Raw genomic sequence first — 25,069 nt, 5'->3', positions numbered from 1 at the left:
CTAAAACATTCAAATAATGTCTTTAGGGTGGTTATCCTAAGTTGTTTCGTTAATATAATCCTGATGGTTCTCGGCAGATGTTTGACTAACATTGTCATGATAGCCGTATTAATATGTTTAACTTCACTAGTCATATTAGTTGTTTTGATGCATGTGACTAAAATGGTAATGCTGGATATCGTAAGATACGTAATTAAAAAGGTGATGATCAGTTTCTCAGAGAAACTGATTAAGGTAATAATAATGACTACACTCCGATTTATAATCGAAAATGACATGATACTGTCCCATATAACATAGTTTACCTATTAATTAAGGTTATAACTTTTTATTTAATACATTTATGATGATTGTCACTAGAAAAAAAATCGTATATATAGAAGATAAATTGTTTGATATCAAAACTGTTGTAATGTAATCAGTGAAGTAGACTACTATATGGGAGTGACATACGACAGAAAACTTTAGTGTTTAGTAAACATAAAAGATATCACACACGGTAAAGAACAACATGGAAATGAAATCCCAAGAGCTATTGAAGTAAGTGTAAAATCTTCCAAATAAACAATTCATTACTGTCTTATCTGAATGAGGTTAAACGTTTTATAAACTTAAGAAACACCGAGATAAATTAATTCAGTCAGTACTCGTATTTATTAGGACGATTATAGCTAATTGTCTAGTTATCTGATTGATAGTTGTACAGAAATATTTGTTCATGCTGATTACTGAATAAAGAAATAGAAGTGAGTGAGTACAAGTGAATTTGTAACAAAATATTACATAACAACTATGCATTTCAAAAAAATTATAAATAATTTAATTATGGGTTCAAAGCCAGGGTGTTTTTAAAGTAATTATGACAATAAAAGTACTTTTTTGCGTTTATTTCTTTTGTATGCAGTAAGATTTTTACAGCTTTTTTGAAGGGAAGAGAAAAATCTGAAGGAAGATTATGTGTTCAAGTACAAATTATTCAAAGAATAGTTAATGAACTCCGATGCATGGAGGATGTTGGATGAGCGGTTAAGCTAATGTTAACAGTAATATTTAGCTGAGTTAAGAATACTACAACACATAACCACGATTTTGTGTTAAGTTATCTAAAAAGGAGAAAACTGACAGAACCAGAATGTGTAATATTTATAATGAAGATTACACTGAAACAGGAGAAAATAACCAGTATAGTGATTATTTTTATCACAGTTATTAGGGTGATAACTGTGATTTACTTTAACCATTGACTTGTGAAATACTCTCAATCACTGTAGAGCACTTGGCAAAATACCAAATGACAATTACTGTATCTTTGGGTTTAATAGTTTAGAAACAAAATTTATGCTAGATTGATAATGATACAAAATACAGTTAAATTTGAACTCAACATTAAAGTAAACTATCATTAACTGATTACTACTTGGTCCTAGTTATTTAAGAGATTGTGATATAAGTAAAATAGTTTTGTTGTAGAGATTGGCTTTAATTTTAAGAAAGGAGGTTTTAGGGTTGTTTAAGAGTTTTTCTGGTTTATATGAATTTTACTTCAAAGGTTTTCATCGTTTTTTGTATTAGTTTTTTATCAAAAACACCTTGGATGTGATAAAATGAAATCAAAATTGGCGACTAAAGTGCTAGCTACACTTAAAGCGTTGATAAGAATTTTACAGCAAATATCCATTCACTGGTTAACCAGTTTCTGTTCAGTTTAGAGTATTATGATGAGTAAAACAACAACAACAATGCGTGGCTTATTTAACTGAATGTTTACTGTAACATTCTTATCAATACTGTCAGTGTAGCTACCAGTTTGGCCTTCAGTTTTTATTTTATTCTTTTAAGCTATGTTAGAAGACTTGATAGTTATTTTAGGTTTATCAGAAAACCGGGGAGTGCTCAAAAATGAATGATTTTGTATTCGCCCCCTTTTCTGGCTTTCAGTAATTTTGATGAGTTTATGGTTGTTTCTCTGATAAGTTGATTTTTCGTGGTTTCAAGCGTGAAGAAAAACGATAAAGGAGGAGAGTTGTCTTCTTGATGGTGATTTGACAAGGGGTGTTTTAAAGCTTTCTGCCTGAAATCGATAAACCGATCACGAGCAGAAGATCCAAACAGCAGAGACCCGTCCCACGTAGGCCAGCGCATCACGTCCCAAAGAAGACACAAAGCCAGAACGAGAGTTTATTGCATCACAAAGGACAGTTACATATTACAATTTCACATACAATTATATGCATGGTAATTAACTTTATACTTAACAGAAATTTACAACATATTTTGTTTATAGAGTTCATAGATATAAAACATAAACTATAAAATTACTAAACATTGAATTTATTGGTAAAATAGAGAACATAACCACACATTGAATAATATAAACAAGATACACATGATTATTAATGAATATATTTGGTCCATTGTTTCTTATGGCCATCAAACTGAGGGAGGTAGAGCCACAAGGTAAAGCTCTCAAGTTGGTTTTTTGAGTGAGTGTTTGTTTTGTGTCCAATGTGATTTAATGGAGGAAAGAACTTGGTCCATGAGGCGGCGGGTGTTTGTGCAACATTGAATAGGTTATTTCTGGTTTTGGTCTTATTTTATTATTTTTAGTATTATGACGTTGAATTTCTTGTTTTTTATAAGTAAGAGCCGATTGTATAGACGTGGATTCGGTAGACTATTCGTACTGCTTTTGGTTGGGTTGACTCAAGTGGCACAGCGCAATGTCTGCGAACTTACAATGGCAGAAACTATAGTGGGCAAAGCACAGATAACCCCTTGTGTAGCTATGTGTTTAATAACAAACAACAACCTCAAGCCAAGTTTTACAGAGATGTGAGGCATGTTGTATATTACTGAACATTCGTATTCCACAACAGATTTTATATAGGCATTTTATATTATCATTATTACTTTAGCGTTGTAAGTCAGCAGACATACCGCTGAGCCACTGGGGGTAAAGGTAAATAGACAAAACACTGCAATTTTTTACAATGTACTGTTTTTATAATAGAAAAGGTAGATTGACAAAATACTGCACTTTCTTGGAATGTTCTGTTTTATAACACAAAAGGTAGATTGACAAAATACCACACTTACTTGGAATGTTCTGTTTTATGATACAAAAGGTAGATAAACAAAATACCACACTTACTTGGAATGTTCTGTTTTATGATACAAAAGGTAGATAAACAAAATATCGCACTTTCTTGAAAAGTTAGCTAGACATAGTATTGTATTGGGCCTGACATGGCCAAGCGCGTAAGGCGTGCGACTCGTAATCTGAGGGTCGCGGGTTCGCGCCCGAATCGCACCAAACATGCTCGCCCTCCCAGCCTTGAGGGCGTTATAATGTTACGGTCAATCCCACTATTAGTTGGTAAATGAGTAGCCCAAGAGTTGGCGGTGGGTGGCGATGACTAGCTGCCTTCCCTCTAGTCTTACACTGCTAAATTAGGGACGGCTAGCACAGATAGCCCTCGAGTAGCTTTGTGCGAAATTCCAAACAACAACAAGTATTGTATTTTCCTGGAATATCATTTTTTTATGATACAAAAATATAAATAGAATACTACACTTCTCCCAAAATGTTGTATTCTGTAATTTTGAATAATTTTGGGTTCTTTTAACTACGAAAGAAAATTACATTAATTAACAAACGAATATATACTGACCAAATAGGAAAGGAATTCGAGTTAATTTTTTTTATTCTTTATAGCAGGAGCGTAGATATTTTACACACAATGGGGGGATAATTTTTTCAACCACTTACGTGGACTGTTCAATTTACAAATTGGTAATCTCTGATTACGTGAACCTGAAAGCTGTAAACATGTAGTCACAGAGTAATCTTGTTGCCACGATACTTGCATGTATACTTAGGCCTACTGACTGATACTTACGAACTATCGCTTAGATGGAAAAGCTTAGAAGCACGCCTATGTTAAAGATGTACATTTCGGCCACTGAAAATGCCTACGTCTCGGCCTAATTATGTAATTCGATTGGTAAAAACACGAAAATCACAAGAACAAACACACAATTTGTAGGCCTGTGATACAATAAAACAATTCAACAAACCAAACTGTAGGGGGGCGATGATTGCATGCAATATACCCCCCAACTAAAATGAATGGGAGATGTATATCCTCCATCCACCCCAGGATCTACGCCGCTGTTCCATAGTTTACAATATCACAGTTAATCCGGTAAGGTTAAGTTTTATTGGGTTTTGCACAGACGTACGAAGACAGACCACGATATCTACAATACTAAAGTCTGAAACATCCACATTGGTAAGACCTACTTGTGATTAGTGTTGTGTTACCTCAGCTGCATAATATTAAAAAAAAGGGAAATACGATAGACGCAAGACTTTATTACTACTAAAATACATGTAAAATGATAATAAATACACGTGATTTTTAACATAAAGATATACTGTTAGTGCAATAAGTACAAACATTTTAAATAATTAAAACTACAAAGTAGTTTATTTTAAGAAGTTTAAGATAGCCTTCTTCTTGTAGCCCATGCTAGATGTAGAGCAACAAACAGTTAATTGAGTATATCCAACACAGGTTAAGGAACCGTGTCATTTGACGCATGTGCTCTACTAGTCACTGCAAATAATGAGAGTTTTCCAGGCTAGTAAGCAAGCAGACACCTAAGGAACTTGATAAGGAAAGCATTAACAGTGAGGGACGTCTGTTTTAACCACTAGGAGGAACCGGGTAGACTACTGTTACAGATTTAGTTCGAAGTTACGTGTGTCTTGACCGCTAAGAGGAACAAGGTAAGCTACTTTTACAACTTTAGTTTGAATTTACATCTATCTTAGCCACTAGGAGGAACCAGGTAATCTATTGTTAGAACTTTATTTAGAAGTTACGTCTGTCTTAACAATTAGGAGGAGCTAAGTTAGCTATTGTTAGAACTTTAGTCAGACGTTACGTCTTTCTTAACCACTAGGAGGAACCAAGTTAGCTATTGTTAGAACTTTAGTCAAAAGTTACGTCTGTCTTAACCACTAGGAGAAACCAAGTTAGCTATTGTTAGAACTTTAGTCAAAAGTTACATCTTTCTTAACCACTAGAATGAACCAAGTTAGCTATTCTTAGAACTTTAGTCAAAAGTTACATCTTTCTTAACCACTAGAATGAACCAAGTTAGCTATTGTTGGAACTTTAGTTACAGAATAATCCGTTGAAGCATCAACAGTTATACTATTAAAACAGCTTTAGTGCAGATATGATTTATCAAATATGTTAAAAAGTGTATAGATAATGGCGAATGAAACTGATATATTTCTAGAATGATTTCGTTATTTCTTATACATTGATCCTATCTATCTTTTGTCTTCTAGAATTAGAAAATACATTATTGTAAACCTTTGTAAGTGCTGTTTTCAAGCGTAGTTTACGTTATTATAGACAAGCACTGACAAACACAATTCATCTGGTTTACGTGTTATAAAGAAACGATATCAAAATTTAAACAATAACTCTATTTAATGTGTTTATATACATGAACCTTCCTGTTAGTGTATAGGTATATCATATTAAACATGAAAAGAACTTTCGTTACAACAATCTCTACACTTCAATATAATATCAACAATCCAACACAACTTTTACACTCCATTGATTTTAGCCATCCATGTAGAATGCAAACTCTGGACTCCATAAGTATTATATTTAAAGCAAAAGCTGTTAAAACAAAGAAGAAATGAAACAGTTTTAATAAAAATAATACAGTCACATATATACAGGGTGTCCCAAAATAACGTTTACACTTTTGGATCATTATAACTTGCCTTGTTTATTGATTTTAACAATGTAACAAGATACATATGATAGCCAAAGGATTTATTTAAAGATTTAATACTGAAATCAAGAGAAAAAAATAGCAAATAAAATTCATCCCAAGGAAAGCTCTCCTTGCTTGAAATTGTAAAATGTCACAATTTGTTTGCTTCACTTCAGGTGTTCAAACTGAAATCCGTTCTACTCCAGACTCATCTCATAACGAGAAGAAATGGAAGTGCACACATCAAACAACATCTCATCTGGTATTAAAGCACATTGTTCTTCAATTGCAACTCTCAATTCGTCAATTGTTGCCCTTTTTGTGCTGTAAACTTTGTCTTTCAGAAACCCCCACAAAAAGAAATCCATGGGTGTCAAATCTGGTGATCTAGCAGGAAATTCTACACTTCCTCTTCGTTCAATCCATCTGTCTGGCATAGATGCATCCAGATAAGCTCTCACGTCGCGATGGAAGTGGGGAGGAGCGCCATCCTGCTGGAAGAAACACCTTCTTCTCCAAATTGTTTTTTGATGCGTGGCATGGCAAACTCTTGTAGCATGTTGAGATAATTCAATCCTGTTACGGTGTCTTGGAAAAAAAAATGGTCTGATGAGTCCCCTAGCGGACAGACCACACCAACAGTCACTCCAGGCAAATTAAAGTGATGTTCCTCTGTAACATGTGGATTTTCTGTTGCCCAATAGGTGCAGTTGTGTCGATTTATTGAGACATTCAGCTTAAACGTTGCTTCGTCACTCCAAACAATTTTGAGTGGAAATTCATCATCGCCTGCACATCTAGCAAGATACCATTCACAGAACTCAACCCTTCGATCAGGGTCATCTTCATTCAGAGCGTGAACAAGCGATGGGATGAAACTTTTGAATTGGGAACGTTTCAAAATGCGATGAAAGCTGGATTTAGGGATACCTGTTTCATGAGATAGTTGGCACACTGATTTTCTTGGAGAATTCAGAACATTATCAATGACCTCTTGCTCTCTTGTTGGGCTTATTGATGATCTTTTTCGACCGGAACGACCCTTTCTCATATGGTGGAGAGTTCCTTGTTCATCAAACTTGGCGATGATGTGTGAAATGCTGGGGCGAGATGGCGCATCCATATGGAACTTTCTAGTAAAACGTTTTTGCACTTCAGCTTTGTTTTCGACTTTTCAAAAAGTTTTGAGAATGAATATTTTGTGCTCGATTGTAAGCTGATTATCCGCCATCCTTGGACACAAGTCAAATCTGAAACAAAAGAAATGGTTTATTAGCTATACACAGTCAAATAGTGTAAACGTTATTTTGGGACACCCTGTATATATATACACGTACAAAATATAACACTAAATATATATATATATACATTTACAAAAACAAAGCATGCTTTCGTGTTCTCCATACTGAGGTGTTTTTTATTAATTTTGTGAGATAACAGCTGCTAGCAAACTGAGAAATTCGTTCCTAAAATCTAAAGATGTCTTTGATGTAAAGGAATGTATCGTGTATTAGGGTTAGCGAGCCTAAAAGATCACTGCCTGATATAAGTTAAACAACGTTCGTTATCACCTTTATTATTTATGTAAAATATTTTCCTAATTTTACAAAACAGATCCTCCTGATTTCTAGCAGCAGACTAAATTAACGAAAAGACAAAAAGTTAAGAGTCATTCTGGATCGCGTTAACACACACTATAAAGAATCTCACTGAATCTAGTCTCGTTTTCAGAGATTCAGATTTGTAATAGTTAGGCCAAAATAGCCCTATGATATTTAGGTTACGTACCCTTTGGCAAGAGAAGCGTTAACTGTCAACAAGGAAAATAAATAAAATATTGTCATGATGCTCCTCGTTCTGGTTTCTTGTGTCAATATTCCTCCAGTGTAAATTAGGTGTTGAGATTCTTGAACGTTACCACAGGGTAAGTGAGAAAACCATATACCTAGTCCTTCAGTATTACTACAGCTACAACAGAATGTTTATACCTAGTCCTCCAGTCCTGCTACAATAACAATATAATGTATATACTTAGTCCATCAGTGTTACTACTATAACAATATAACGTGTATAACTAGCCTTTCAGTGTTACTACTATAACAACATAATGCATGTACCTAATCCTTCAGTGATAGTACAATAACAACATAGTGTATATACCTAATCCTTCAATGTTACTACAATAACAACATAGTGTATGTACCTAATTCTTCAGTACTACTGTGGTAAAAACGTGATTATGTATCTAGTCCTTCAATGGTACCACAGTTACGACAGAGTATTCTATATACACACATATCTAATCTTTCAGTGGCACTACAATAATAACAATGTATATGCCTATTTCACCAGTGGTATGAAAATAATAGGAATTTCCTCAAAACTCTTTTACAGAACATTTGGGCTACCTTTAAAACAGACTTATTTTTTCACAGCCTTCCTTTTCCAAAGTTAAAATTGATAATCAACAGAAGGGGATTTTTCACGTTTATCAGAAAAAGTCAAAATTTTCCCATTTGTTCATATTATTATTTCACAAGTCTATGGCAAAATGAACTGTTTCTTTTGCACTAAAACTGAAACAGACAACTATACCGAACGCTATGAATGTTCATGACCTATCTAAAAGTTGATTATTTTTCATTGAAAGTTGATCTCCGTGGTTACAACTAGATAATAGATGTGATGTTGTTCTGAGGGGTTGCATGTGTACACGACGCGTGTTTACACCAAACCTGGGAAACAAAGAACTTTGGGTCAGTACATAATCACAAGACACAAAGCTTTATTTAAAACACTGTTTTAGTCGTATTTGAAAAGGCTGCTTCTTTACTGGTAGAGTTTTATTACGTGTTCACTGAGGGTTGTGTCTTACTCTAGACATATTTAACTATTACTGTGCATAAGAAAAAGCCAACGTATAAATAATTAAAAAGCATAATTTAAACTTTATAAATATCAATATAAATATAATCTTTTATTACCTTAGTTGTTACTCATGACCGTGATTTATGATTTTCTCTGTAAGCACTGGGAAGTTTTCTATGTAATTCAGTGTTTCAGTCGTGTTTACTTGCTTTAATTTCATTTTGGGTCAATTTTCTAGTTTAGTTACATGTTTTGTTAAACTGTTGACACGTTGTTTCATCCCCTGTAAAAGAGTTTTCTTTGTTATTTTTAGGTCGCAAACTATGGGATTGGTGGTCACTACGTACTACATCAGGACCATCTACAAAGTGCTGGAATGAATGCATCCATGGTATGAATATCTTAAGTTAAGAAATAAGACTTTTCTTCGTTCGAAATCTAGTAATAAACTTGGTATAATTTTATGTTTCCCAGATGTTTTGAGTGATGAGATTGTTTATTTATTAAATTTCTTGTAAAGTTACTTCAGGGCTAATTTTGAAGTGATAAACTAGTTAACGCAGCCAACCGCAAACTCATAGACTGCTTTGCTGAAACAGTGGTGTTTGATTGTCACTCTTATACTACAATCACTGCCTCAAAGACCCAGTGATTTTGGCAAGTAAAAGAGTGCAAAGTGTATAATACACTGTCTGAGACGCCATATACTAGATCAAGTTTGACCCTAAGAGATTAGTTTATGGAGGTGAGTAATGACCATGTAACTGTACTGGGTCAGAGTTTTCATTAGCCATGCAAGTTTCAACAAAATCAAACTTTGGAAAGTAATAAAACAATTATAAATAAGATGAGTGAATTTTTTACAAGACAAGTTTGAAGTTTTAAAGATTGTAATTCTGCAGCTATGAGATGATGTTCGAGAAAAATATTCATAAGAGATGAAAAAGTGATTTGTAGAAATTCAAAATCAGATTAGTTCACACATTTCTCAGAAATAAGTGCATTAGTAAGTCTACAAATCTACACTGCTAAAATACAGGGTTCGATTTCCCGCAATGTACACAGCAGATAGTCCATGGTAACTTTGCTTGAAGTCAAACAAACTATTAAAAACTAACTTATTGTATTACTTGTTACCTAGAAACAATGCTATTAACTTCTGTATAAAACACGATTTGCTAAGAAATATCCAAACATTGTTATTAGTTCTGTGATTTATAATTATATCTTTTTACTATAAGATGTAGGTCATGGAAGGAAATATATATATTGTTTTACTTCAAAGTTACAAGGATTTGAATACCGGGCTGGAGACCGGATTGCAACGTGGATGTTCTCTGTGAGTTAATAATTTTAAATATTTGTTAATTACTTAACACAAACTACAGAACTAAACCTATAACAGCCTAATTTGATTTAAATATTCCAACTAGTCTTTCTGTCTGTTTATAAAGATATAATGTCTTTTTAAAGTTTAGAGAAACAATAACATTTTGTTGTTGTTTTATCTTAACGTCAAAGCAGCTTTCAGGTATGATAGAAAGATTTTTGTGAGGGAAAAACAGAAGAATATTTCTTCATATTCTTTACGTTAAGTAGCTGATGTCTGATATATTTTTAAAATGACTCTTTATTCAGTTACGTTTATTCATTTTGTAGACCTAACAAACGAAATATTTTTATAAATATTCTATGAAATATTATTTTAAGTAACTATTCCATTTCTAACAAACAAATACTTTCTTTTCTTAACAAAGCTAATATTTCGTTTTTAAACATATCAGTGAACTATTCATAAATATCTCGTTAGTTTTTAGGCCTAACAACAACAGTATTGCTGTAAAAATCACCATTTGTAGGCTGGAAAGACTAATACTTTTTTGTAGTTTTCATTACGAAAACAGTGAGATGAGTTTGTTTCTGAATTTCTTGCAAAGCTACTCGAGGGCCATCTGGGTTAGCCGTCCCTAATTTTGCAGTGTAAGACTAGAGTCATCACCACCCACCGCCAACTCTTGGGTTACTCTTTTATCAACGAATAGTGGGATTGATCGTCGATTTATAACACTCCTACAGTGAGGGGGGATGCGAACCCGCGACCCTCACATTATGAGTCGCACACCTTAACCCACCTGGCCATGCCGGGACAGATAAATTACGCTAATAGTAACAGAGGTACATTTTAATTTCAGCTATCTGATGTCGAGGCCGGTGGAGCCACTGCTTTTACTTATGCCAGAACTGTGGTTTGGCCAGAGAAGGTATAGTTACATTTATTTTACGTTTATTAATGCCATTATTGTATTATTATCATAACAAAAACCTTAATATTATGGACGGTTTAAATACAATCGGATGTGTGATGAAGTAACCAAACTGAAAAGTTCGGGAAATTCATAGACAAAAATACTTTTAAAAAACACTACCTATACTAACTTTTAAGAAACACTACCTATACTATTTCCAGGGATCTGCTGCGTTCTGGTGGAATTTAAAAAGAAATGGGGAAGGAGACGAGATGAGCCGTCACGGGCGTGTCCAGTGCTGCACGGATCTAAGTGGGGTAAGTGTTAACTGACCTAATTTTATGTCCGTTTTCGTAACAAAATAGTGATCACATTGAACTAAAGAAATGACTCAAACATATCAGATGGTTATCAACTCCATTGTATATAATATGTTTTTGAACAGAATTCTAAATAAATTAGCAAGTCTAACTATTGAGACCTGTGAAGAGAGAATAAAATATACGTAATTAATAACCATGGAAAACATGGCCGACTAAACGACAGTACAATTTTATAATTTCTGATTTCAGACAAACGTTTCTAATTTTTTCATTTCTTGTACATTAGAAAATACGTTAATCAAAACTTGATTCCAGCTATAAGCGTGTACATCTATAGTGAGTATGAACAGTACTAGTCAAAACACAGATCATTGTACACTGTCAACTGTAATAGTACAAACGTGTAAAACAAATTATTGTACACTGTCATCTGTACTAGACAAATATGTAACACAGATCCTTGTACACTGTCAACTGTACTAGTCAAATATGTAACACATCCTGGTACACTGCCAACTGTAATAGTAGAAACATGTAACTTAGAGATAACACAGAATAATTATTTGTTGTCAAATACATAAAACAGTTCTAACAAGTTTTAACAACTGTGGAGTGACATGCATTAAAATATGTGAAAATTATATGAAAAATATGCATGGAACTGTAGATCTAACTGTAATACTATCACAGAGACATAGTGTGCAATTTTTATCTGTAGTACTGTCACAGAGAAATAGTGTGCAATTTTTATCTGTAGTACTGTCACAGAGAAATAGTGTGCAATTTTATCTGCAGTACTGTCACAGAGAAATAGTGTGCAAGTCTTATCTGCAGTACTGTCACAGAGAAATAGTGTGCAAGTTTTATCTGCAGTACTGTCAGAGAAATAATGTGCAATTTTTATCTGCAGCAACAGAACCATTGTAAAATATAACAGATGTATATTAGCACTTAGTAAAATATTATAGAAAAAAACCAGAAATAGAGTAGAACAGTAGAAATATGGTAGAACACAACAAATTCATAGAAGAATGCAATACAATAGTATCATAGTAGAACACAACAGAAATTTTTAAACACAATTGAAAAAAATTGAAATCTAGGTATTGTTATTAGGTAAAAACTTGTTTATTTATTATATATATTGTGTCAAAGCTACACAAGGGTTAGCTGTCACTAGTAATGAAAAAAATCTAACAGAATATACACCTGTGTATACGAAAGATATGCAAGCTAATAGGTAATTATATTACTAGTGAAATTATTCAATTCAGTTAGAAATAGAACATTATAAAATAACTAATAGAGCCATTGAACACATTGTTAAGAATATTTAAAATGTTTCGATAAAGTTTTGTGGTGATCAAGTACGTGTACAACAAACAGGTTACAAACTGTATATGTATATTTCAGAGTCTGTAAACTACTTGTACCTACTGATGACAAAACATTCTCCATACATCACAGATTTGTTGCTACATTACACTTGTAACAACGTTTTCTTACTTATCCATCTGAGCCTTCTTCATATGTTACCGCCTCAAAAAGAATTCATCGTTATCACGTTTAATGTTTTCTCTGTTATTGGGAAAATTACTGATTGAAACAATATCTCATTGAATAAAATTATTTATATTTCAAATATGGCCATGTTATTTTTGTTCATTATTTTTAATTATTTAAAAACCAATGTCCAAATTTGAGGATACAGTAAAACCAAACAGATCTTTCTTTAAATCACTTCTGGATTTTGATGTCCATTGTTTTTTTAACTTTTTAAAAAACTTCATCTTCATTGAATTGTACATTTTATTTTTAGTCCTAAAAAGACTCGGGTCAGTAATTTGTGTACACGAACTTATGTGTAGTCAGGAGTTTCTGTAAATTTTGTTTATTTGTTGTTCTTAAGCATAAAGCTACAACATGAAATACCTTTGTTTTGCCCACTACAGGTATCAAAACCAGATTTCTAGCATCATATAAAGCATAAATTACTTCTTTCTTCAAATAAATGACATTTCCCAAATTGAGCGTTAATTACTGTTCTTGGAGTTGTCACTACGAGTGTGTTCAACAGATAAACTGTAGCGGTTTGTATTCAATTATTTAGTTTGGGACACAAGAATATTTGTGAACAGCTTGTTTATATTTTAAAATGCATAATTAATACTATGCTGTATACCATATGTTACTGACATCAGCGAAAAAATAACCAACATTTGGAAAAAAATTATAACAAAACCCAACATTCTGGTAAACACCAAATTTATTGAAACACCAGGTACAAAACTAAAGTCCATAGTACGTAAAAACTACACTGACAAACACAACATAATTTATAAAATACAATGCAATAACTGCCACGACATTATATTTGAGAAACAAGCAGAAAAATAGAAAATAGATTCAAAGAACACAAAATACCTTCACACGTTTTTGAACACTGTAAATCAAATAAACACAAAATAACCATAAAAAACATCCAGATATTAAGTAGGGATACAAATATAAACAAATGTAAAATCAAAGAAGCCTACTTACACAACAACTAAAACTAAAATTAAACCAATGTAAAGGAACCTACATAACCTAACATCCACCTACAACGTCCTCTACAATCCTGTACCCATTTATACTCTCGTCCCTATGACGTGTCTGTCAACGGATACATTCAAATTTTCTCTTTCTTAACCTGAAGATGACCAAGGAAGGTCAAAACGTTGTTCTCTCCTTATCAATAAAACTGTTAACATCCATAGAAGCCATTCTGAGATACATTTATATTTCAAGTTTCTCTTCATCAAGAATAAAATTGTTGCTGAATGAAAACGGCACTACATATATTCTTACATTGGTCTTGTAAAGCATAAAAAGGGTTTGATATTTTACGATAAAGATAAACCATTAAATGGATATATGTAGATGTAAAAAATCCATCACCTAGAGTTAGGTGGCTTGATAACTCTCTTTGAGGGTATAATGGACTATTTTCATGTAGCATTTTTGTACGTCCTGAAGTAGAACAGATTTCCATTTTTTCTTAGACTTTTTGACTTTAAATATGAAGACACAAGTGTACACCCAATTAAATAAATTAATTGCTATCGTCCAAAAGAAAGGACTGAAACTTTGAAATGTGCAAAACTAAGAGTGCCAAAGAGACATTATCTTGTTCACAAATTAGACTTAAAGTACCTTCCAACAAATATATTCATGATGTTTAAGAAATAATCTTTCTGTTCAAACAATACTATTTTAAATTATTATTTTATTTATGTACTTCGTAAGTATATTACTCTGTTGCAGTTTTGCAAATATGCAAATATCTGGAACATTTTCATTTTAGGCATAAAAAATTACTGTAATAAATGCAGTGTCCCCTGTCAGCCAATAAAGATAAACATTATTTTAAAAAGTAAATACATTATTAAGATTTATATTACACACAATAGAATGTATTTAAAACATACACTGCTGGCCAAAATCTTAAGGCCAATGAACAGAAAGAAAAAAATATGCATCTTACGTTGTTAGACTCAACCACTTATTTGAGTAAAGCTTGGAAAGATGAAAATAATAAAAGGGAAAATAAAAATAAAAAACTTTTGAAATTAGCCTAAATATTAGCTGGTCAAAAGTTTAAGGCAAAAATGAAACGAAGCATTAATCAGTAAACATGTAACGAAATTTAGTAATTTGTGTTCAAGCATTAGCGTTGTCAGCATCTTCCACTAACATCTCCTGTGTTACATTGGGTAAAAATATGACAAAGGCTAAAAAGTTGAGAGAGTTTGAATGTGGCAGAATTGTTGAGCTGCGAAAGCAAGGTCTCTTTCAACGTGCCATCGTTGGTGAGATTGGGCGTAGTAAAACGGCTGTTGCAAATTTCTTAAAAGACCCTGAGGGATACAGAACGAGAATTTCAAGTGGTCGGCCCAAGAAAATGTTGTCTGCCAAGACATCAGTTGATCGTCGAACCAGATTAAGGCCCTCAGGGACACAGAATACAGCTCAGGAACAAGAAGACGGCAACTACGAGAGAAAGGCTTCAAAAACCGTAAACATTTTCAAAGGCCACGCCTCCTTCCACACTATGAAACAGCTCGATTAAATTTTGCTGAGAAGCACCAAATATGGTACATAGAAAAGTGGATGAAGGTTTTGTTTTCTGATGAGAAAAACTTAACCTGGATGGTCCAGATGGCTTCCAACGTTACTGGCACGATTAGGATATCCCACTGGAGACATTTTCTGCACGACACAGTGGAGGAAGTTCCATCATGATCTGGGATGCTTTCTCTCTGCAATTAAGATAACCTACCTTGATGGTGGCAGGTGGACGTGGTGACGTAAATGTGAGAATGGGACATTGGTCAGCACCATAATTCCATCTTTTCGAGTGGACATACACCTCACTGCAGAAACTCCTAGGGTGGAAAAACCACTGAGAATCTCTAACTCGGGGATGTTCTTCAAATCCCTCTCAACAATAACTCCTTGTGATGAATTCAAAGTAGCATGAGGTGTAACTTCAATAGGTGTATCTGCAATTGCCTTTCAGTGCAAGAAGAGTTCACTATGTTGAGATGTGGATGTTTCCACCAATATGTCACCAGATCGAAGCTTCTTTACTGACTTTGGAGAGCCAGCAGGTTCCTCTAGTCCCTTCTGAATGAAAAAGGGAGACATATGCCCTGAAGGTTTGTTTGAAAATGAATGCAATATAAATAATGAGGTACAACAGATGGTACAAATGGTGAGAATTGCTGCTCAGAATCTTCAAGATGTGGTCATATACCTATAGACTGTTTTTTCACTATTTTATTAAGATTTTTAATTGGAATATCCACATTAAAAAAAGAGAAATTTCGGTACCCACTGACCCCACCTACCATAGAGCCCTATGAGGAGACACACTACAATGTCAAAAAAGGACACTGCAGCAATGCCAGGGTTTCATGCGCACTATACCCAAACACCAGCATCAGATACAATGTCCACAACACCTGTTGAAGACATCCAACACTGGTGCTTGGTTGACCCTAGCCCGAGTGGAGCAGCCAATTTACTCAAGGCTGCCTGTCTACAGTAATTCAAGGCCAAAGTTGTGTGTTAGGGTTGGACCCCTCAACCACCAGAATCCTCTCCTCTACTTCACGGGTTGCCATGCACGGCAAACACGTGGGTGGATGTTTAGACCCTAGAGGAGGTAAACTTAAAGAACAGAACCTTCCCTGAGAAGTCCCTCACCATGTACTGGAATCCACACAGAGGGGTGTGTGGTAAGGACTACCTTCCTGGCTTCACTAGTAGAATCTGCAAGATAATGTGCCTGAGGGTGTCATGATGAATAGTGCTCTGTAAAAAGTGCAATAGTTGAACCTAGTTCCCCAGATTTTTAAAAGTCAACAGACTTAGATTTATTCAGTGTGATCACTGGTATAGAAGGGAAGAATACTCTTATACTTTACTCATGATAGTCCATGAGTGAAGGTCCAGGATAGTATGGTAATATCACCTGGTGAACTACTAGGTGGTCTTATGGAACACTTCATTTCTACAGAGCCTGTTGCAATCAGTAGTAAGTATAGAGAAATAGTAGTTGCTAGTGTGGAATTGGCTTGAAAAAGTATCTGTCTGGGCAACACTTGTCACATAGTGAGATCCAGTGGGAAAAAATGAAGTAAGGGAACTTGAAAAAATAAAGAAACAAGAGGAATAAAAAATTACTTCTTATAATCTAGCAGATGTGGTAAAATGGCCACAAGGGGTAGACAAAAACCTTCAGAAGAACATGCAAATAATGTAATAGAAGAGTTTTGGGAATAATTCACATACCAGCTCACATAATGTCCTCCAGCGGGCAATTCAAATGGGTAGCTAAAGACAGAAACTTGATAAATCTGATGAGATGTGACTTGAAGAAGTTTCCTTGCTGTAAAGTAAGTCCAGCATAAGCAATATATAAAAATTTGCGAAATTACTTCATCAAGGCTATCAGGGATAAGTAGCAGGAAACTGAAGGATCCCAATGAATAAAAAGTCAGGAATGGAGTTAATGGATCCACATTATGCCTCAGAGCTCTGACAGGACATAGCAAACTACTGGGGCCTGAACAATCATAGAGGTGAAAAGTGTTTGGCAAAGTAATCGGTGAGAAGGATTTATGCTCTTCCTTGGCTGCCAGAGTCTCAGGAAGGAAGTACCTATTAATATATATATATATAGCAGAACAGAAGTACAGTGATAAAGAGTCTTGTGCAAACGACTCCAAGCTATGATATTCACAGGCCAGCAGCAACAAAAAGTACGTTTTATGGGGAAATATGACGCATAGCAGATGAGGGTAAAAGCTCAAATGAATGTGGAGAGAAAACGTGTAATACTATATTAGCTGAGTTAGGAAATTGAAAAGGCTTTTTGGGATAAAGTATGCTAAATGATTTGAGAACTAAAGATATAACTGAGGAATGAAATAATTTCCAATGTTTATAATACCAAAAGGTAGATGATAAAAGTGTCTTATCAAAAAATGAGATATGGTTGCCACGTCTTGTTAAGGTAGATTTAATTTCCTTGTGAGAACTCATTGGGGTTTGTGGAGAAATTAAGACAAATACAAAGCAATTTTAGAAGTTTAACTCCAATGCCATGTGAAGGACTGCATAATTTCCATGTATGAAGTTTGAGCTCACAATGTTTGGATGTGGAATGTCGGATTATGGTTGCTTCAAAGGAGTTAGCAAAAGAAGAAGTGGCAAAGGTTGGTACTCTAGGAGATACTGAAGAAGAGAGTATCATGGTTAGGCTGTCCAATCCACGGCTAACAAAGGTTGGTACTCTAGGAGATACTGAAGAAGATAATATCATGGTTAGGCTGTCCAATCCAAGGCTAACAAAGGTCGGTACTCTAGGAGATACTGAAGAAGATAATATCATGGTTAGGCTGTCCAATCCAAGGCTAACAAAGGTCGGTACTCTAGGAGATACTGAAGAAGAGAGTATCATGGTTAGGCTGTCCAATCCACGGCTAACAAAGGTTGGTATTCTAGGAGATACTGAAGAAGAGAACATCATGGTTAGGCTGTCCAATCCACGGCTAACAAAGGTTGGTACTCTAGGAGATACTGAAGAAGATAATATCATGGTTAGGCTGTCCAATCCAAGGCTAACAAAGGTTGGTACTCTAGGAGGTACTGAAGAAGATAATATCATGGTTAGGCTGTCCAATCCAAGGCTAACAAAGGTTGGTACTCTAGGAGATACTGAAGAAGAGAACATCATGGTTAGGCTGTCCAATCCAAGGCTAACAAAGGTTGGTACTCTAGGAGATACTGAAGAAGAGAACATCATGGTTAGGCTGTCCAATCCAAGGCTAACAAAGGTTGGTACTCTAGGAGATACTGAAGAAGAGAGTATCATGGTTAGGCTGTCCAATCCAAGGCTAACAACAAGGAATGGATCAAACCATAGCCATGACTCCAGATAACAGATGAATCATGGGGAAGGAATTGTGGAGGTCCAGTCTTAATTTAATGCATAAATTGCAAAAGCCAGAGGATGAAGTCTGGGGAAATCAAGATGCCTGTAGTTGAGAGATTCAATGAGATTAATTATCATTGTCCCACACTGTGAACAAAATCACCAGAAAATCTCACAGTATACCATCCATTCAGTTGGGCTGAGACAGATGATTTGTTATTAAATTCATTATTCCTGGAACATGGTAAGCTAAGGAGCTGATATGATGAGAATGAGCCAAGTAGAGAATATTCAAAGTTTGAAAACAAAGGTCCAAAGAATGTGTGTCCCCTGATGGGTAATATGAGATTAATACTCTGGAATTGTTGGAATGAATCATGACAATTTTTCTCTTCATTGGAGCTGGAGTTTCAGCCATTTCCCATTGGACACTAAGAAGTTTTAAAATATTAATATGGAAGGAAGATTTGTCACCTATCCATAGACTGACCCTAGAATTCCCGACTATTGATAAATGCTCCCCATTGATGAAGTGAGGCATCTGTAAAGAGATGAATCTCAGGATAAGGGGATGGTATAGAAATATCTATTGTAGTATTTTTTTATCCAACCACCACTCCAGATCTAATATTTCACTTCTGCATTAGGAGACAGGATGATATAGTGCAAAGCTATGCAAAGGTTATTTGTCCCTAATTTAGCAGTGAAAGACTACAGGGACAGCAGTCATCACTACCCACTCCCAACTCTTGTGCAACTATTTTATCAAAGAATAGTTGGACTAACTATCACATTGTAATGCCCAAAGACTGAAAGGGCGAGCATACTTTGTGGTACGAGAATTTGAACCTATGACCCTCAGATTGCAAGTCAAGTGCCACAATCACCTGGCCATGCTGGGTCCCACTGAAGAGAATGCATGTGTGCTTGTTCCAAAGGAATTATATATTCAAAGGATGCTCATATCTACAAAAGAGAGCAAACCATCTGTGCAGTAAGAGAAGGAGACACGAGTAAGAGCACAACTATCTATTCCATAAAATGATGCCAGGTGGTAGTAGGCTGAACCTAACTTAAAAATGTGTTGAAAAAGACACCCAGGTGGAAAATGTATTGATTCTTATAAGACAGTTAACTTTGATAGCTTTTAAAGGAGAATATAGAATTGCTGTTTCACCAACTAAAGAGATGATGCCAGAAGTAACAAAGTATCCAAAAGGTAGATGATAAGGGTGTCTTATCAAAAAATGAGATATCGTTGCCACATTTTGTTAAGGTGGATTTAATTTCCTTGTGAGAAATCATTGGGGTTTATGGAGAAATTGAGACAAATACAAAGCAATTTTAGAAGTTTAACTCCAATGCCATGTGAAGGACTGCATAATTTCCATGCATGAAGTTTGAGCTCACAATGTTTGGATGTGGAATGTCGGATTATGGTTGCTTCAAAGGAGTTAGCAAAAGAAGAAGTGGCAAAGGTTGGTACTCTAGGAGATACTGAAGAAGAGAGTATCATGGTTAGGCTGTCCAATCCAAGGCTAACAAAGGTTGGTACTCTAGGAGATACTGAAGAAGATAATATCATGGTTAGGCTGTCCAATCCAAGGCTAACAAAGGTCGGTACTCTAGGAGATACTGAAGAAGAGAGTATCATGGTTAGGCTGTCCAATCCACGGCTAACAAAGGTTGGTACTCTAGGAGATACTGAAGAAGATAATATCATGGTTAGGCTGTCCAATCCAAGGCTAACAAAGGTTGGTACTCTAGGAGATACTGAAGAAGAGAGTATCATGGTTAGGCTGTCCAATCCACGGCTAACAAAGGTTGGTACTCTAGGAGATACTGAAGAAGATAATATCATGGTTAGGCTGTCCAATCCAAGGCTAACAAAGGTCGGTACTCTAGGAGATACTGAAGAAGAGAGTATCATGGTTAGGCTGTCCAATCCAAGGCTAACAAAGGTTGGTACTCTAGGAGATACTGAAGAAGAGAGTATCATGGTTTGTGATCTTTTCAAAGTGATTACAGACTTCATTCTGAAACTCCATATTCTCAAAATAAGGTCAAGTCTTTGGGGAAACTAAATATATGTCTCCTCCTGGTGGTTGTAAGCCAAACAATGTTGTACCAACATGCATGAACAGCAATATCAGATGATTGAGGGAAAATTAAGTATTTGTTCTTAGATCTTTTTGCTATCAAAGAAAAAGTAAACACAAAAGCAATTGGGGAAAGCCTTGGAACCTCTCAGACCTGACTGAATAATTGTAGAAAGGGAGCAGGAGGTGACTGATCCAAATTGACCTTGTGAGAAGTCAACCTAGTAAGTGATGCCACCAAAAACAAACAAAAAAAAACGAAACTACATTTTTTCCAGGATGTTCTGGATTAACAGCAAAAGGAGTTTCAAAAACTCCCAGACCAAATATGTATCTTCATCTGAGAATGACACTAGATAACAATGATGGAATATAGGAAGTCCAGTTAGCTTCTATTCTAAAAATAGTAAATAGGGAATTTATATGTGAAAACCATGTCTCAAAGTGAAAGGTCTGAATTTTTTACACTTGTTCCAATCTTTTATAATGCACTCAATTGCCCATAAAGATATTTGTCTTGTAATACTTTCCAGTTACATCAATGATCCTTCTATTCTGGTACTGTAAATGAGACCCTCATTCAAATAATGGACCAATGCTTAGATGGGCAAAGGAAGAAATCCTAAAGGTCCAATAACTGCTATAAATGTCAGTGAAGGGAGTATGTTTTAGAATTTGTTTGCCAGATACTAAAGTACAAGACATTATGAAGCATGTTGATAATTTACTTGTGGGTACCAAGAAATATCCTCTTTTTGTAGTGCATGTAGGAGAAAATGATAATGAAAACAAGACAAGAGAGAGGAAATGCTTAAAAAGTATAAAGAATGCCATCAGAGATTTAAGGATAGAAATACACATCTGAGGTTTAAGGAATGCTCCTTCAAGCCAGATACTGAAATAAATTATTGAGTAAGATCCAAAGTTTAAGTGAAAGATTGTCAAGTGGAAGTGGACACTTAGGCCAACAGATAAGCTATCTGGAGCTGTGAGATAGTTTTCACGATAAGGGAGAGATTATATATTAAAGATGAGATTCACTCAGGTAGGTTAGTTAGTAGGATGTCTGGTGAACTTCTAAAGATGTTTGTAAAGATATTCAGTCAGTTACTCTCATATCCAAAGTCACATGTTGCTGCTATCAGGAACTGCTGCCAACCTGATCTGTTCTTCATCCTATGACTCAACTCTACAAGACCCTTTTGTATAGTAGCAAATAAGCTAACTAGGGCAATGTGAAATTTGTATACATGAAGTTTAGAGTATAACAAGATAAATACGTATTAAAAACAAATTTGGTAAATTTGACAGTGATTCCATGCACTAGGCAACCAGCATTTTGCATAACTTAATTTTTGAAGTCATCCTGGATCATTTGTTCATTGGCTAACACCTACAAAAACCTGATTGGACAAAAAGCAGATAATTGTCACACCCATAAATCACATATTGTACTGATCTTGTATTGATAAAACAATATTAATACAGGAAAAGAAGAAAATGGCTTGTAAGTGCAAAGGGCATACGTATGATACTTGTAGGAAATGTTCTCGATGTCAGTGTGGATGCAACAGTTTAGGCTTGGAGATCAAAATGGCAAGAAAAGAAAGTGGGAAACAGCTGCAGAGAAAATTAAAGGCAGAAAGCAAAAAGAAGAGGAAGGATTGATTATACTATTCCATTCTGGAGTGATAAAGATGAAAAGTCTAGCATTATTTCTAAAGATCCCTTGGATTTCATGATACCAAAGAAATGAAGCAGATTATCCACGAACTCTTGTGTAAAAGCAAGGTATTATTGTAGTACTTCAACAGGGCACAGGAATGATGTCTATTCATTTTGAAAGTTTTTTTTTTGGTATCAAATCCAGAGCAATGTCAAACTTTCCAAATTAAGAAGTTTGATGGACTGAATGTTTCAGACCTCTTGATAAGAACAATTATTTGCTTGCATTCTGTATGACTATAATAAGGATTCTATGCACCATGTTACTTCAAAGAGATGCTAAAGGTCTAATGTACATAATAGGAAATGACATTTTTTTAACATATATGACGATACAAAAGTATTCTCATCTGTCAACGATGTGCAACATTCTCTACCAGAGAAAAGTTATACTCGCTCTGATATGTTAGTCAGGGGCATTCAAAGAAGTGAAATAGAGATTGAAGAAGAAGATTTTTAAACAGCTGCATGGCACTTTCATTGACTGAAGACTGGGTTTCAGCTAGAACCTACAGAATGATTTGTCCAACTGCACTGAAACCAATAGAGTACCATTAACCAAGGTGATGAGGATTATCCCACTAATGCCAAGATGAAGGCCTTTATGTACTCTGAAAACAAATAATGGAAAAAAATAGAGAAGAATAAAACAAACTATGCTTGATCTTAGAAAATAGGCTGAGAAAGTTAGTCAACAATGCAATACTATACATACATCTTCCAAGGTGGACATTCACCAAAAAGAATTAAGTTGAATACTGTGTACTATGAGAGTCAAAAACTTACAACAGTGCTGGTAAATCTGTGAATTTTTCATTAAAATTCTGTTTGGAATTTTAGTTAAACCTGAAAACACTAAAAATATGGTTTTAACTCATTGTGGAATAATGTTACATATTAATGTCTACCATACAGCCCAAATCCTAAGTGTCTTGGCCCTTGAAAGCATTGTTTAAAATAAAAATAGTAAATTCAACAATTTGTTTAGCTGCTATTATTCTAATATCAGGAATATTAGGAACAAGATGGATAAGTTCAAAGTTGTAGTTGAAATTGGAGAATGTGGTATAATAGGAAACATGGGAATTTTGTTAAGCTTGAAAAATATTGATAATAGGAATCATTTTGAAACTAGCTGATGTAATGTATCCATTCAAAGCAAATGGAAGACAATAGGGATCCCTTGGGATAGAATAGTACATCAGATCCAACTGCTCTAAGGGTACCTGTTAGGTTTGGTGACAAAATGTTTAATAGTTTGCCAGCTATAAGTGAACAAATGTACAGGAAAGACATAAGGTCCCAAGGGAGAGATCCAAATGCTAACTATTTGAGGTGCCTAAAGGTACAGGCCAGATTTGGTGACAATCAGTCCAGTGATTCACAAGTTACAAGTGGACATAAAACTTTTGTCAAGTAGTGCTTCATAAATAGATAAGAGGTCAAATTATTTAACAGTGAAAGGCTTTTTAAAGAAAAGGGGGTTGAGAGACTATTTACCTAAGAAGTAAACTGTGGATTATTAAGTTGAAAACTTTAGAATGGAAGTTACAATTAAAGGTTGCAAGTGTAGGAAGGTTTTAATTGGATTATTGTTAAGGGAGTGAACATTATACAGTTTATTACTGACCTCATGTATGTGAGGTCGATGATAAACTGTATAATAACATCAAGGATTTTACTGGTACAAATATTGATGCAATTGTAATAGGAGAATAATTTTAGACACATTGATTGAGACTGTGTAAAGTCAAGTAATGAAAGAGAGAGACTTCTTGAAATGATTCAAGATGGTTTTCTATACCCAATAGTCAGTCAGCAAACAAGCAAAAAGGTATTCTATTTTGGATTTATTAACTGTTAATCTTTAAAGAGGAAATGCTTCTATGAGTTGAAGTGGAGGAGTATTTAGAGAAAAGTGATCACTAAATAGTTAAGTGTAATGTTTTGCTATACTTTGAGAGAAACAAGAAATGAGATCTTTGTTCTTCTGAGACCTTGATGCAAGATTTATCATTCGTGAAAAAAATAGATTAAGCCAAAAAAGCAAAAGGATAACAGGAAAGATCAAATTTAACTAGTTTACTAAAGATATAAAAGAGAAAATCAGGGATAAATTCCATGATGTTAAGTGACTTTAAGATATTTAAATTGACAGATATGTTAAAAAATTTGTAGAACTAGAGAAAAGCTACAGATTTTCTTCAAAAAAAATTAGGAAGCTCAAATGGGCTTATTTAGCTGATAAAGTTAAAACTAATTACAAAGATATATTTTCAAAGTATGTTAAAGACAACTAAATTGTTAATGGCAGGAGTGGCTTCTGGTTCCTCACACTGGTTGATTGGGTTGTAAGGAAATTTGGACTAAAGTCAGGTATACATAAATGATCCTAATTCTACATTCAGAAATAAATCTTCTCCATCAGGGTTGATACTGAAGAACCAGCATTCCTGCTGCTCAAAATATTTCAAATTAGGTATAATATTTATGATTATACATTCTTTTAACTATATATAA

The 25,069-nt window shown here is 34.6% G+C and overlaps 2 protein-coding genes across 14 annotated transcripts in view; one reads left to right on the top strand and one right to left on the bottom strand.

Moving 5' to 3' along the window:
- The first annotated feature begins 2,013 nt into the window (after positions 1-2,013).
- Positions 2,014-25,069, top strand: part of LOC143254156 (prolyl 4-hydroxylase subunit alpha-1-like) — a 43,836-nt gene continuing 20,780 nt past the window's right edge. For 4 of the 13 annotated variants that reach the window (XR_013030037.1, XR_013030036.1, XR_013030035.1 and 1 more), the window contains exons 1-6: positions 2,018-2,235; positions 4,578-4,792; positions 8,987-9,064; positions 9,959-10,012; positions 10,866-10,934; positions 11,141-11,236. Coding sequence is in view for 3 of the 13 variants with exons in the window: in XM_076508965.1 (XP_076365080.1) it covers positions 9,050-9,064; positions 9,959-10,012; positions 10,866-10,934; positions 11,141-11,236 (234 nt within the window). In the remaining 10 variants the exon portion in view is untranslated. Of the gene's footprint in view, positions 2,236-4,577; positions 4,793-8,986; positions 9,065-9,958; positions 10,013-10,865; positions 10,935-11,140; positions 11,237-11,528; positions 12,917-25,069 lie in introns of those variants that run through there. The other 9 variants (XR_013030028.1, XR_013030029.1, XR_013030030.1 and 6 more) reach the window with 6 other exon arrangements.
- LOC143254161 (dynein axonemal heavy chain 7-like) overlaps positions 6,923-25,069 on the bottom strand; it is a 35,438-nt gene continuing 17,291 nt past the window's right edge. The window contains exon 5 of the mRNA XM_076508968.1: positions 6,923-7,055. Within this exon, the coding sequence (XP_076365083.1) occupies positions 7,050-7,055 (6 nt within the window). The 3' untranslated portion in view covers positions 6,923-7,049. The remainder of the gene's footprint in view (positions 7,056-25,069) is intronic.

Source organism: Tachypleus tridentatus, chromosome 6, assembly GCF_004210375.1.
Source record: "Tachypleus tridentatus isolate NWPU-2018 chromosome 6, ASM421037v1, whole genome shotgun sequence".
In the NCBI taxonomy this organism is placed as follows: Eukaryota; Metazoa; Arthropoda; class Merostomata; order Xiphosura; family Limulidae; genus Tachypleus; species Tachypleus tridentatus.
Note: the sequence above shows the minus strand (reverse complement) of the source record. Positions and strands in the feature narration are given on the sequence as shown.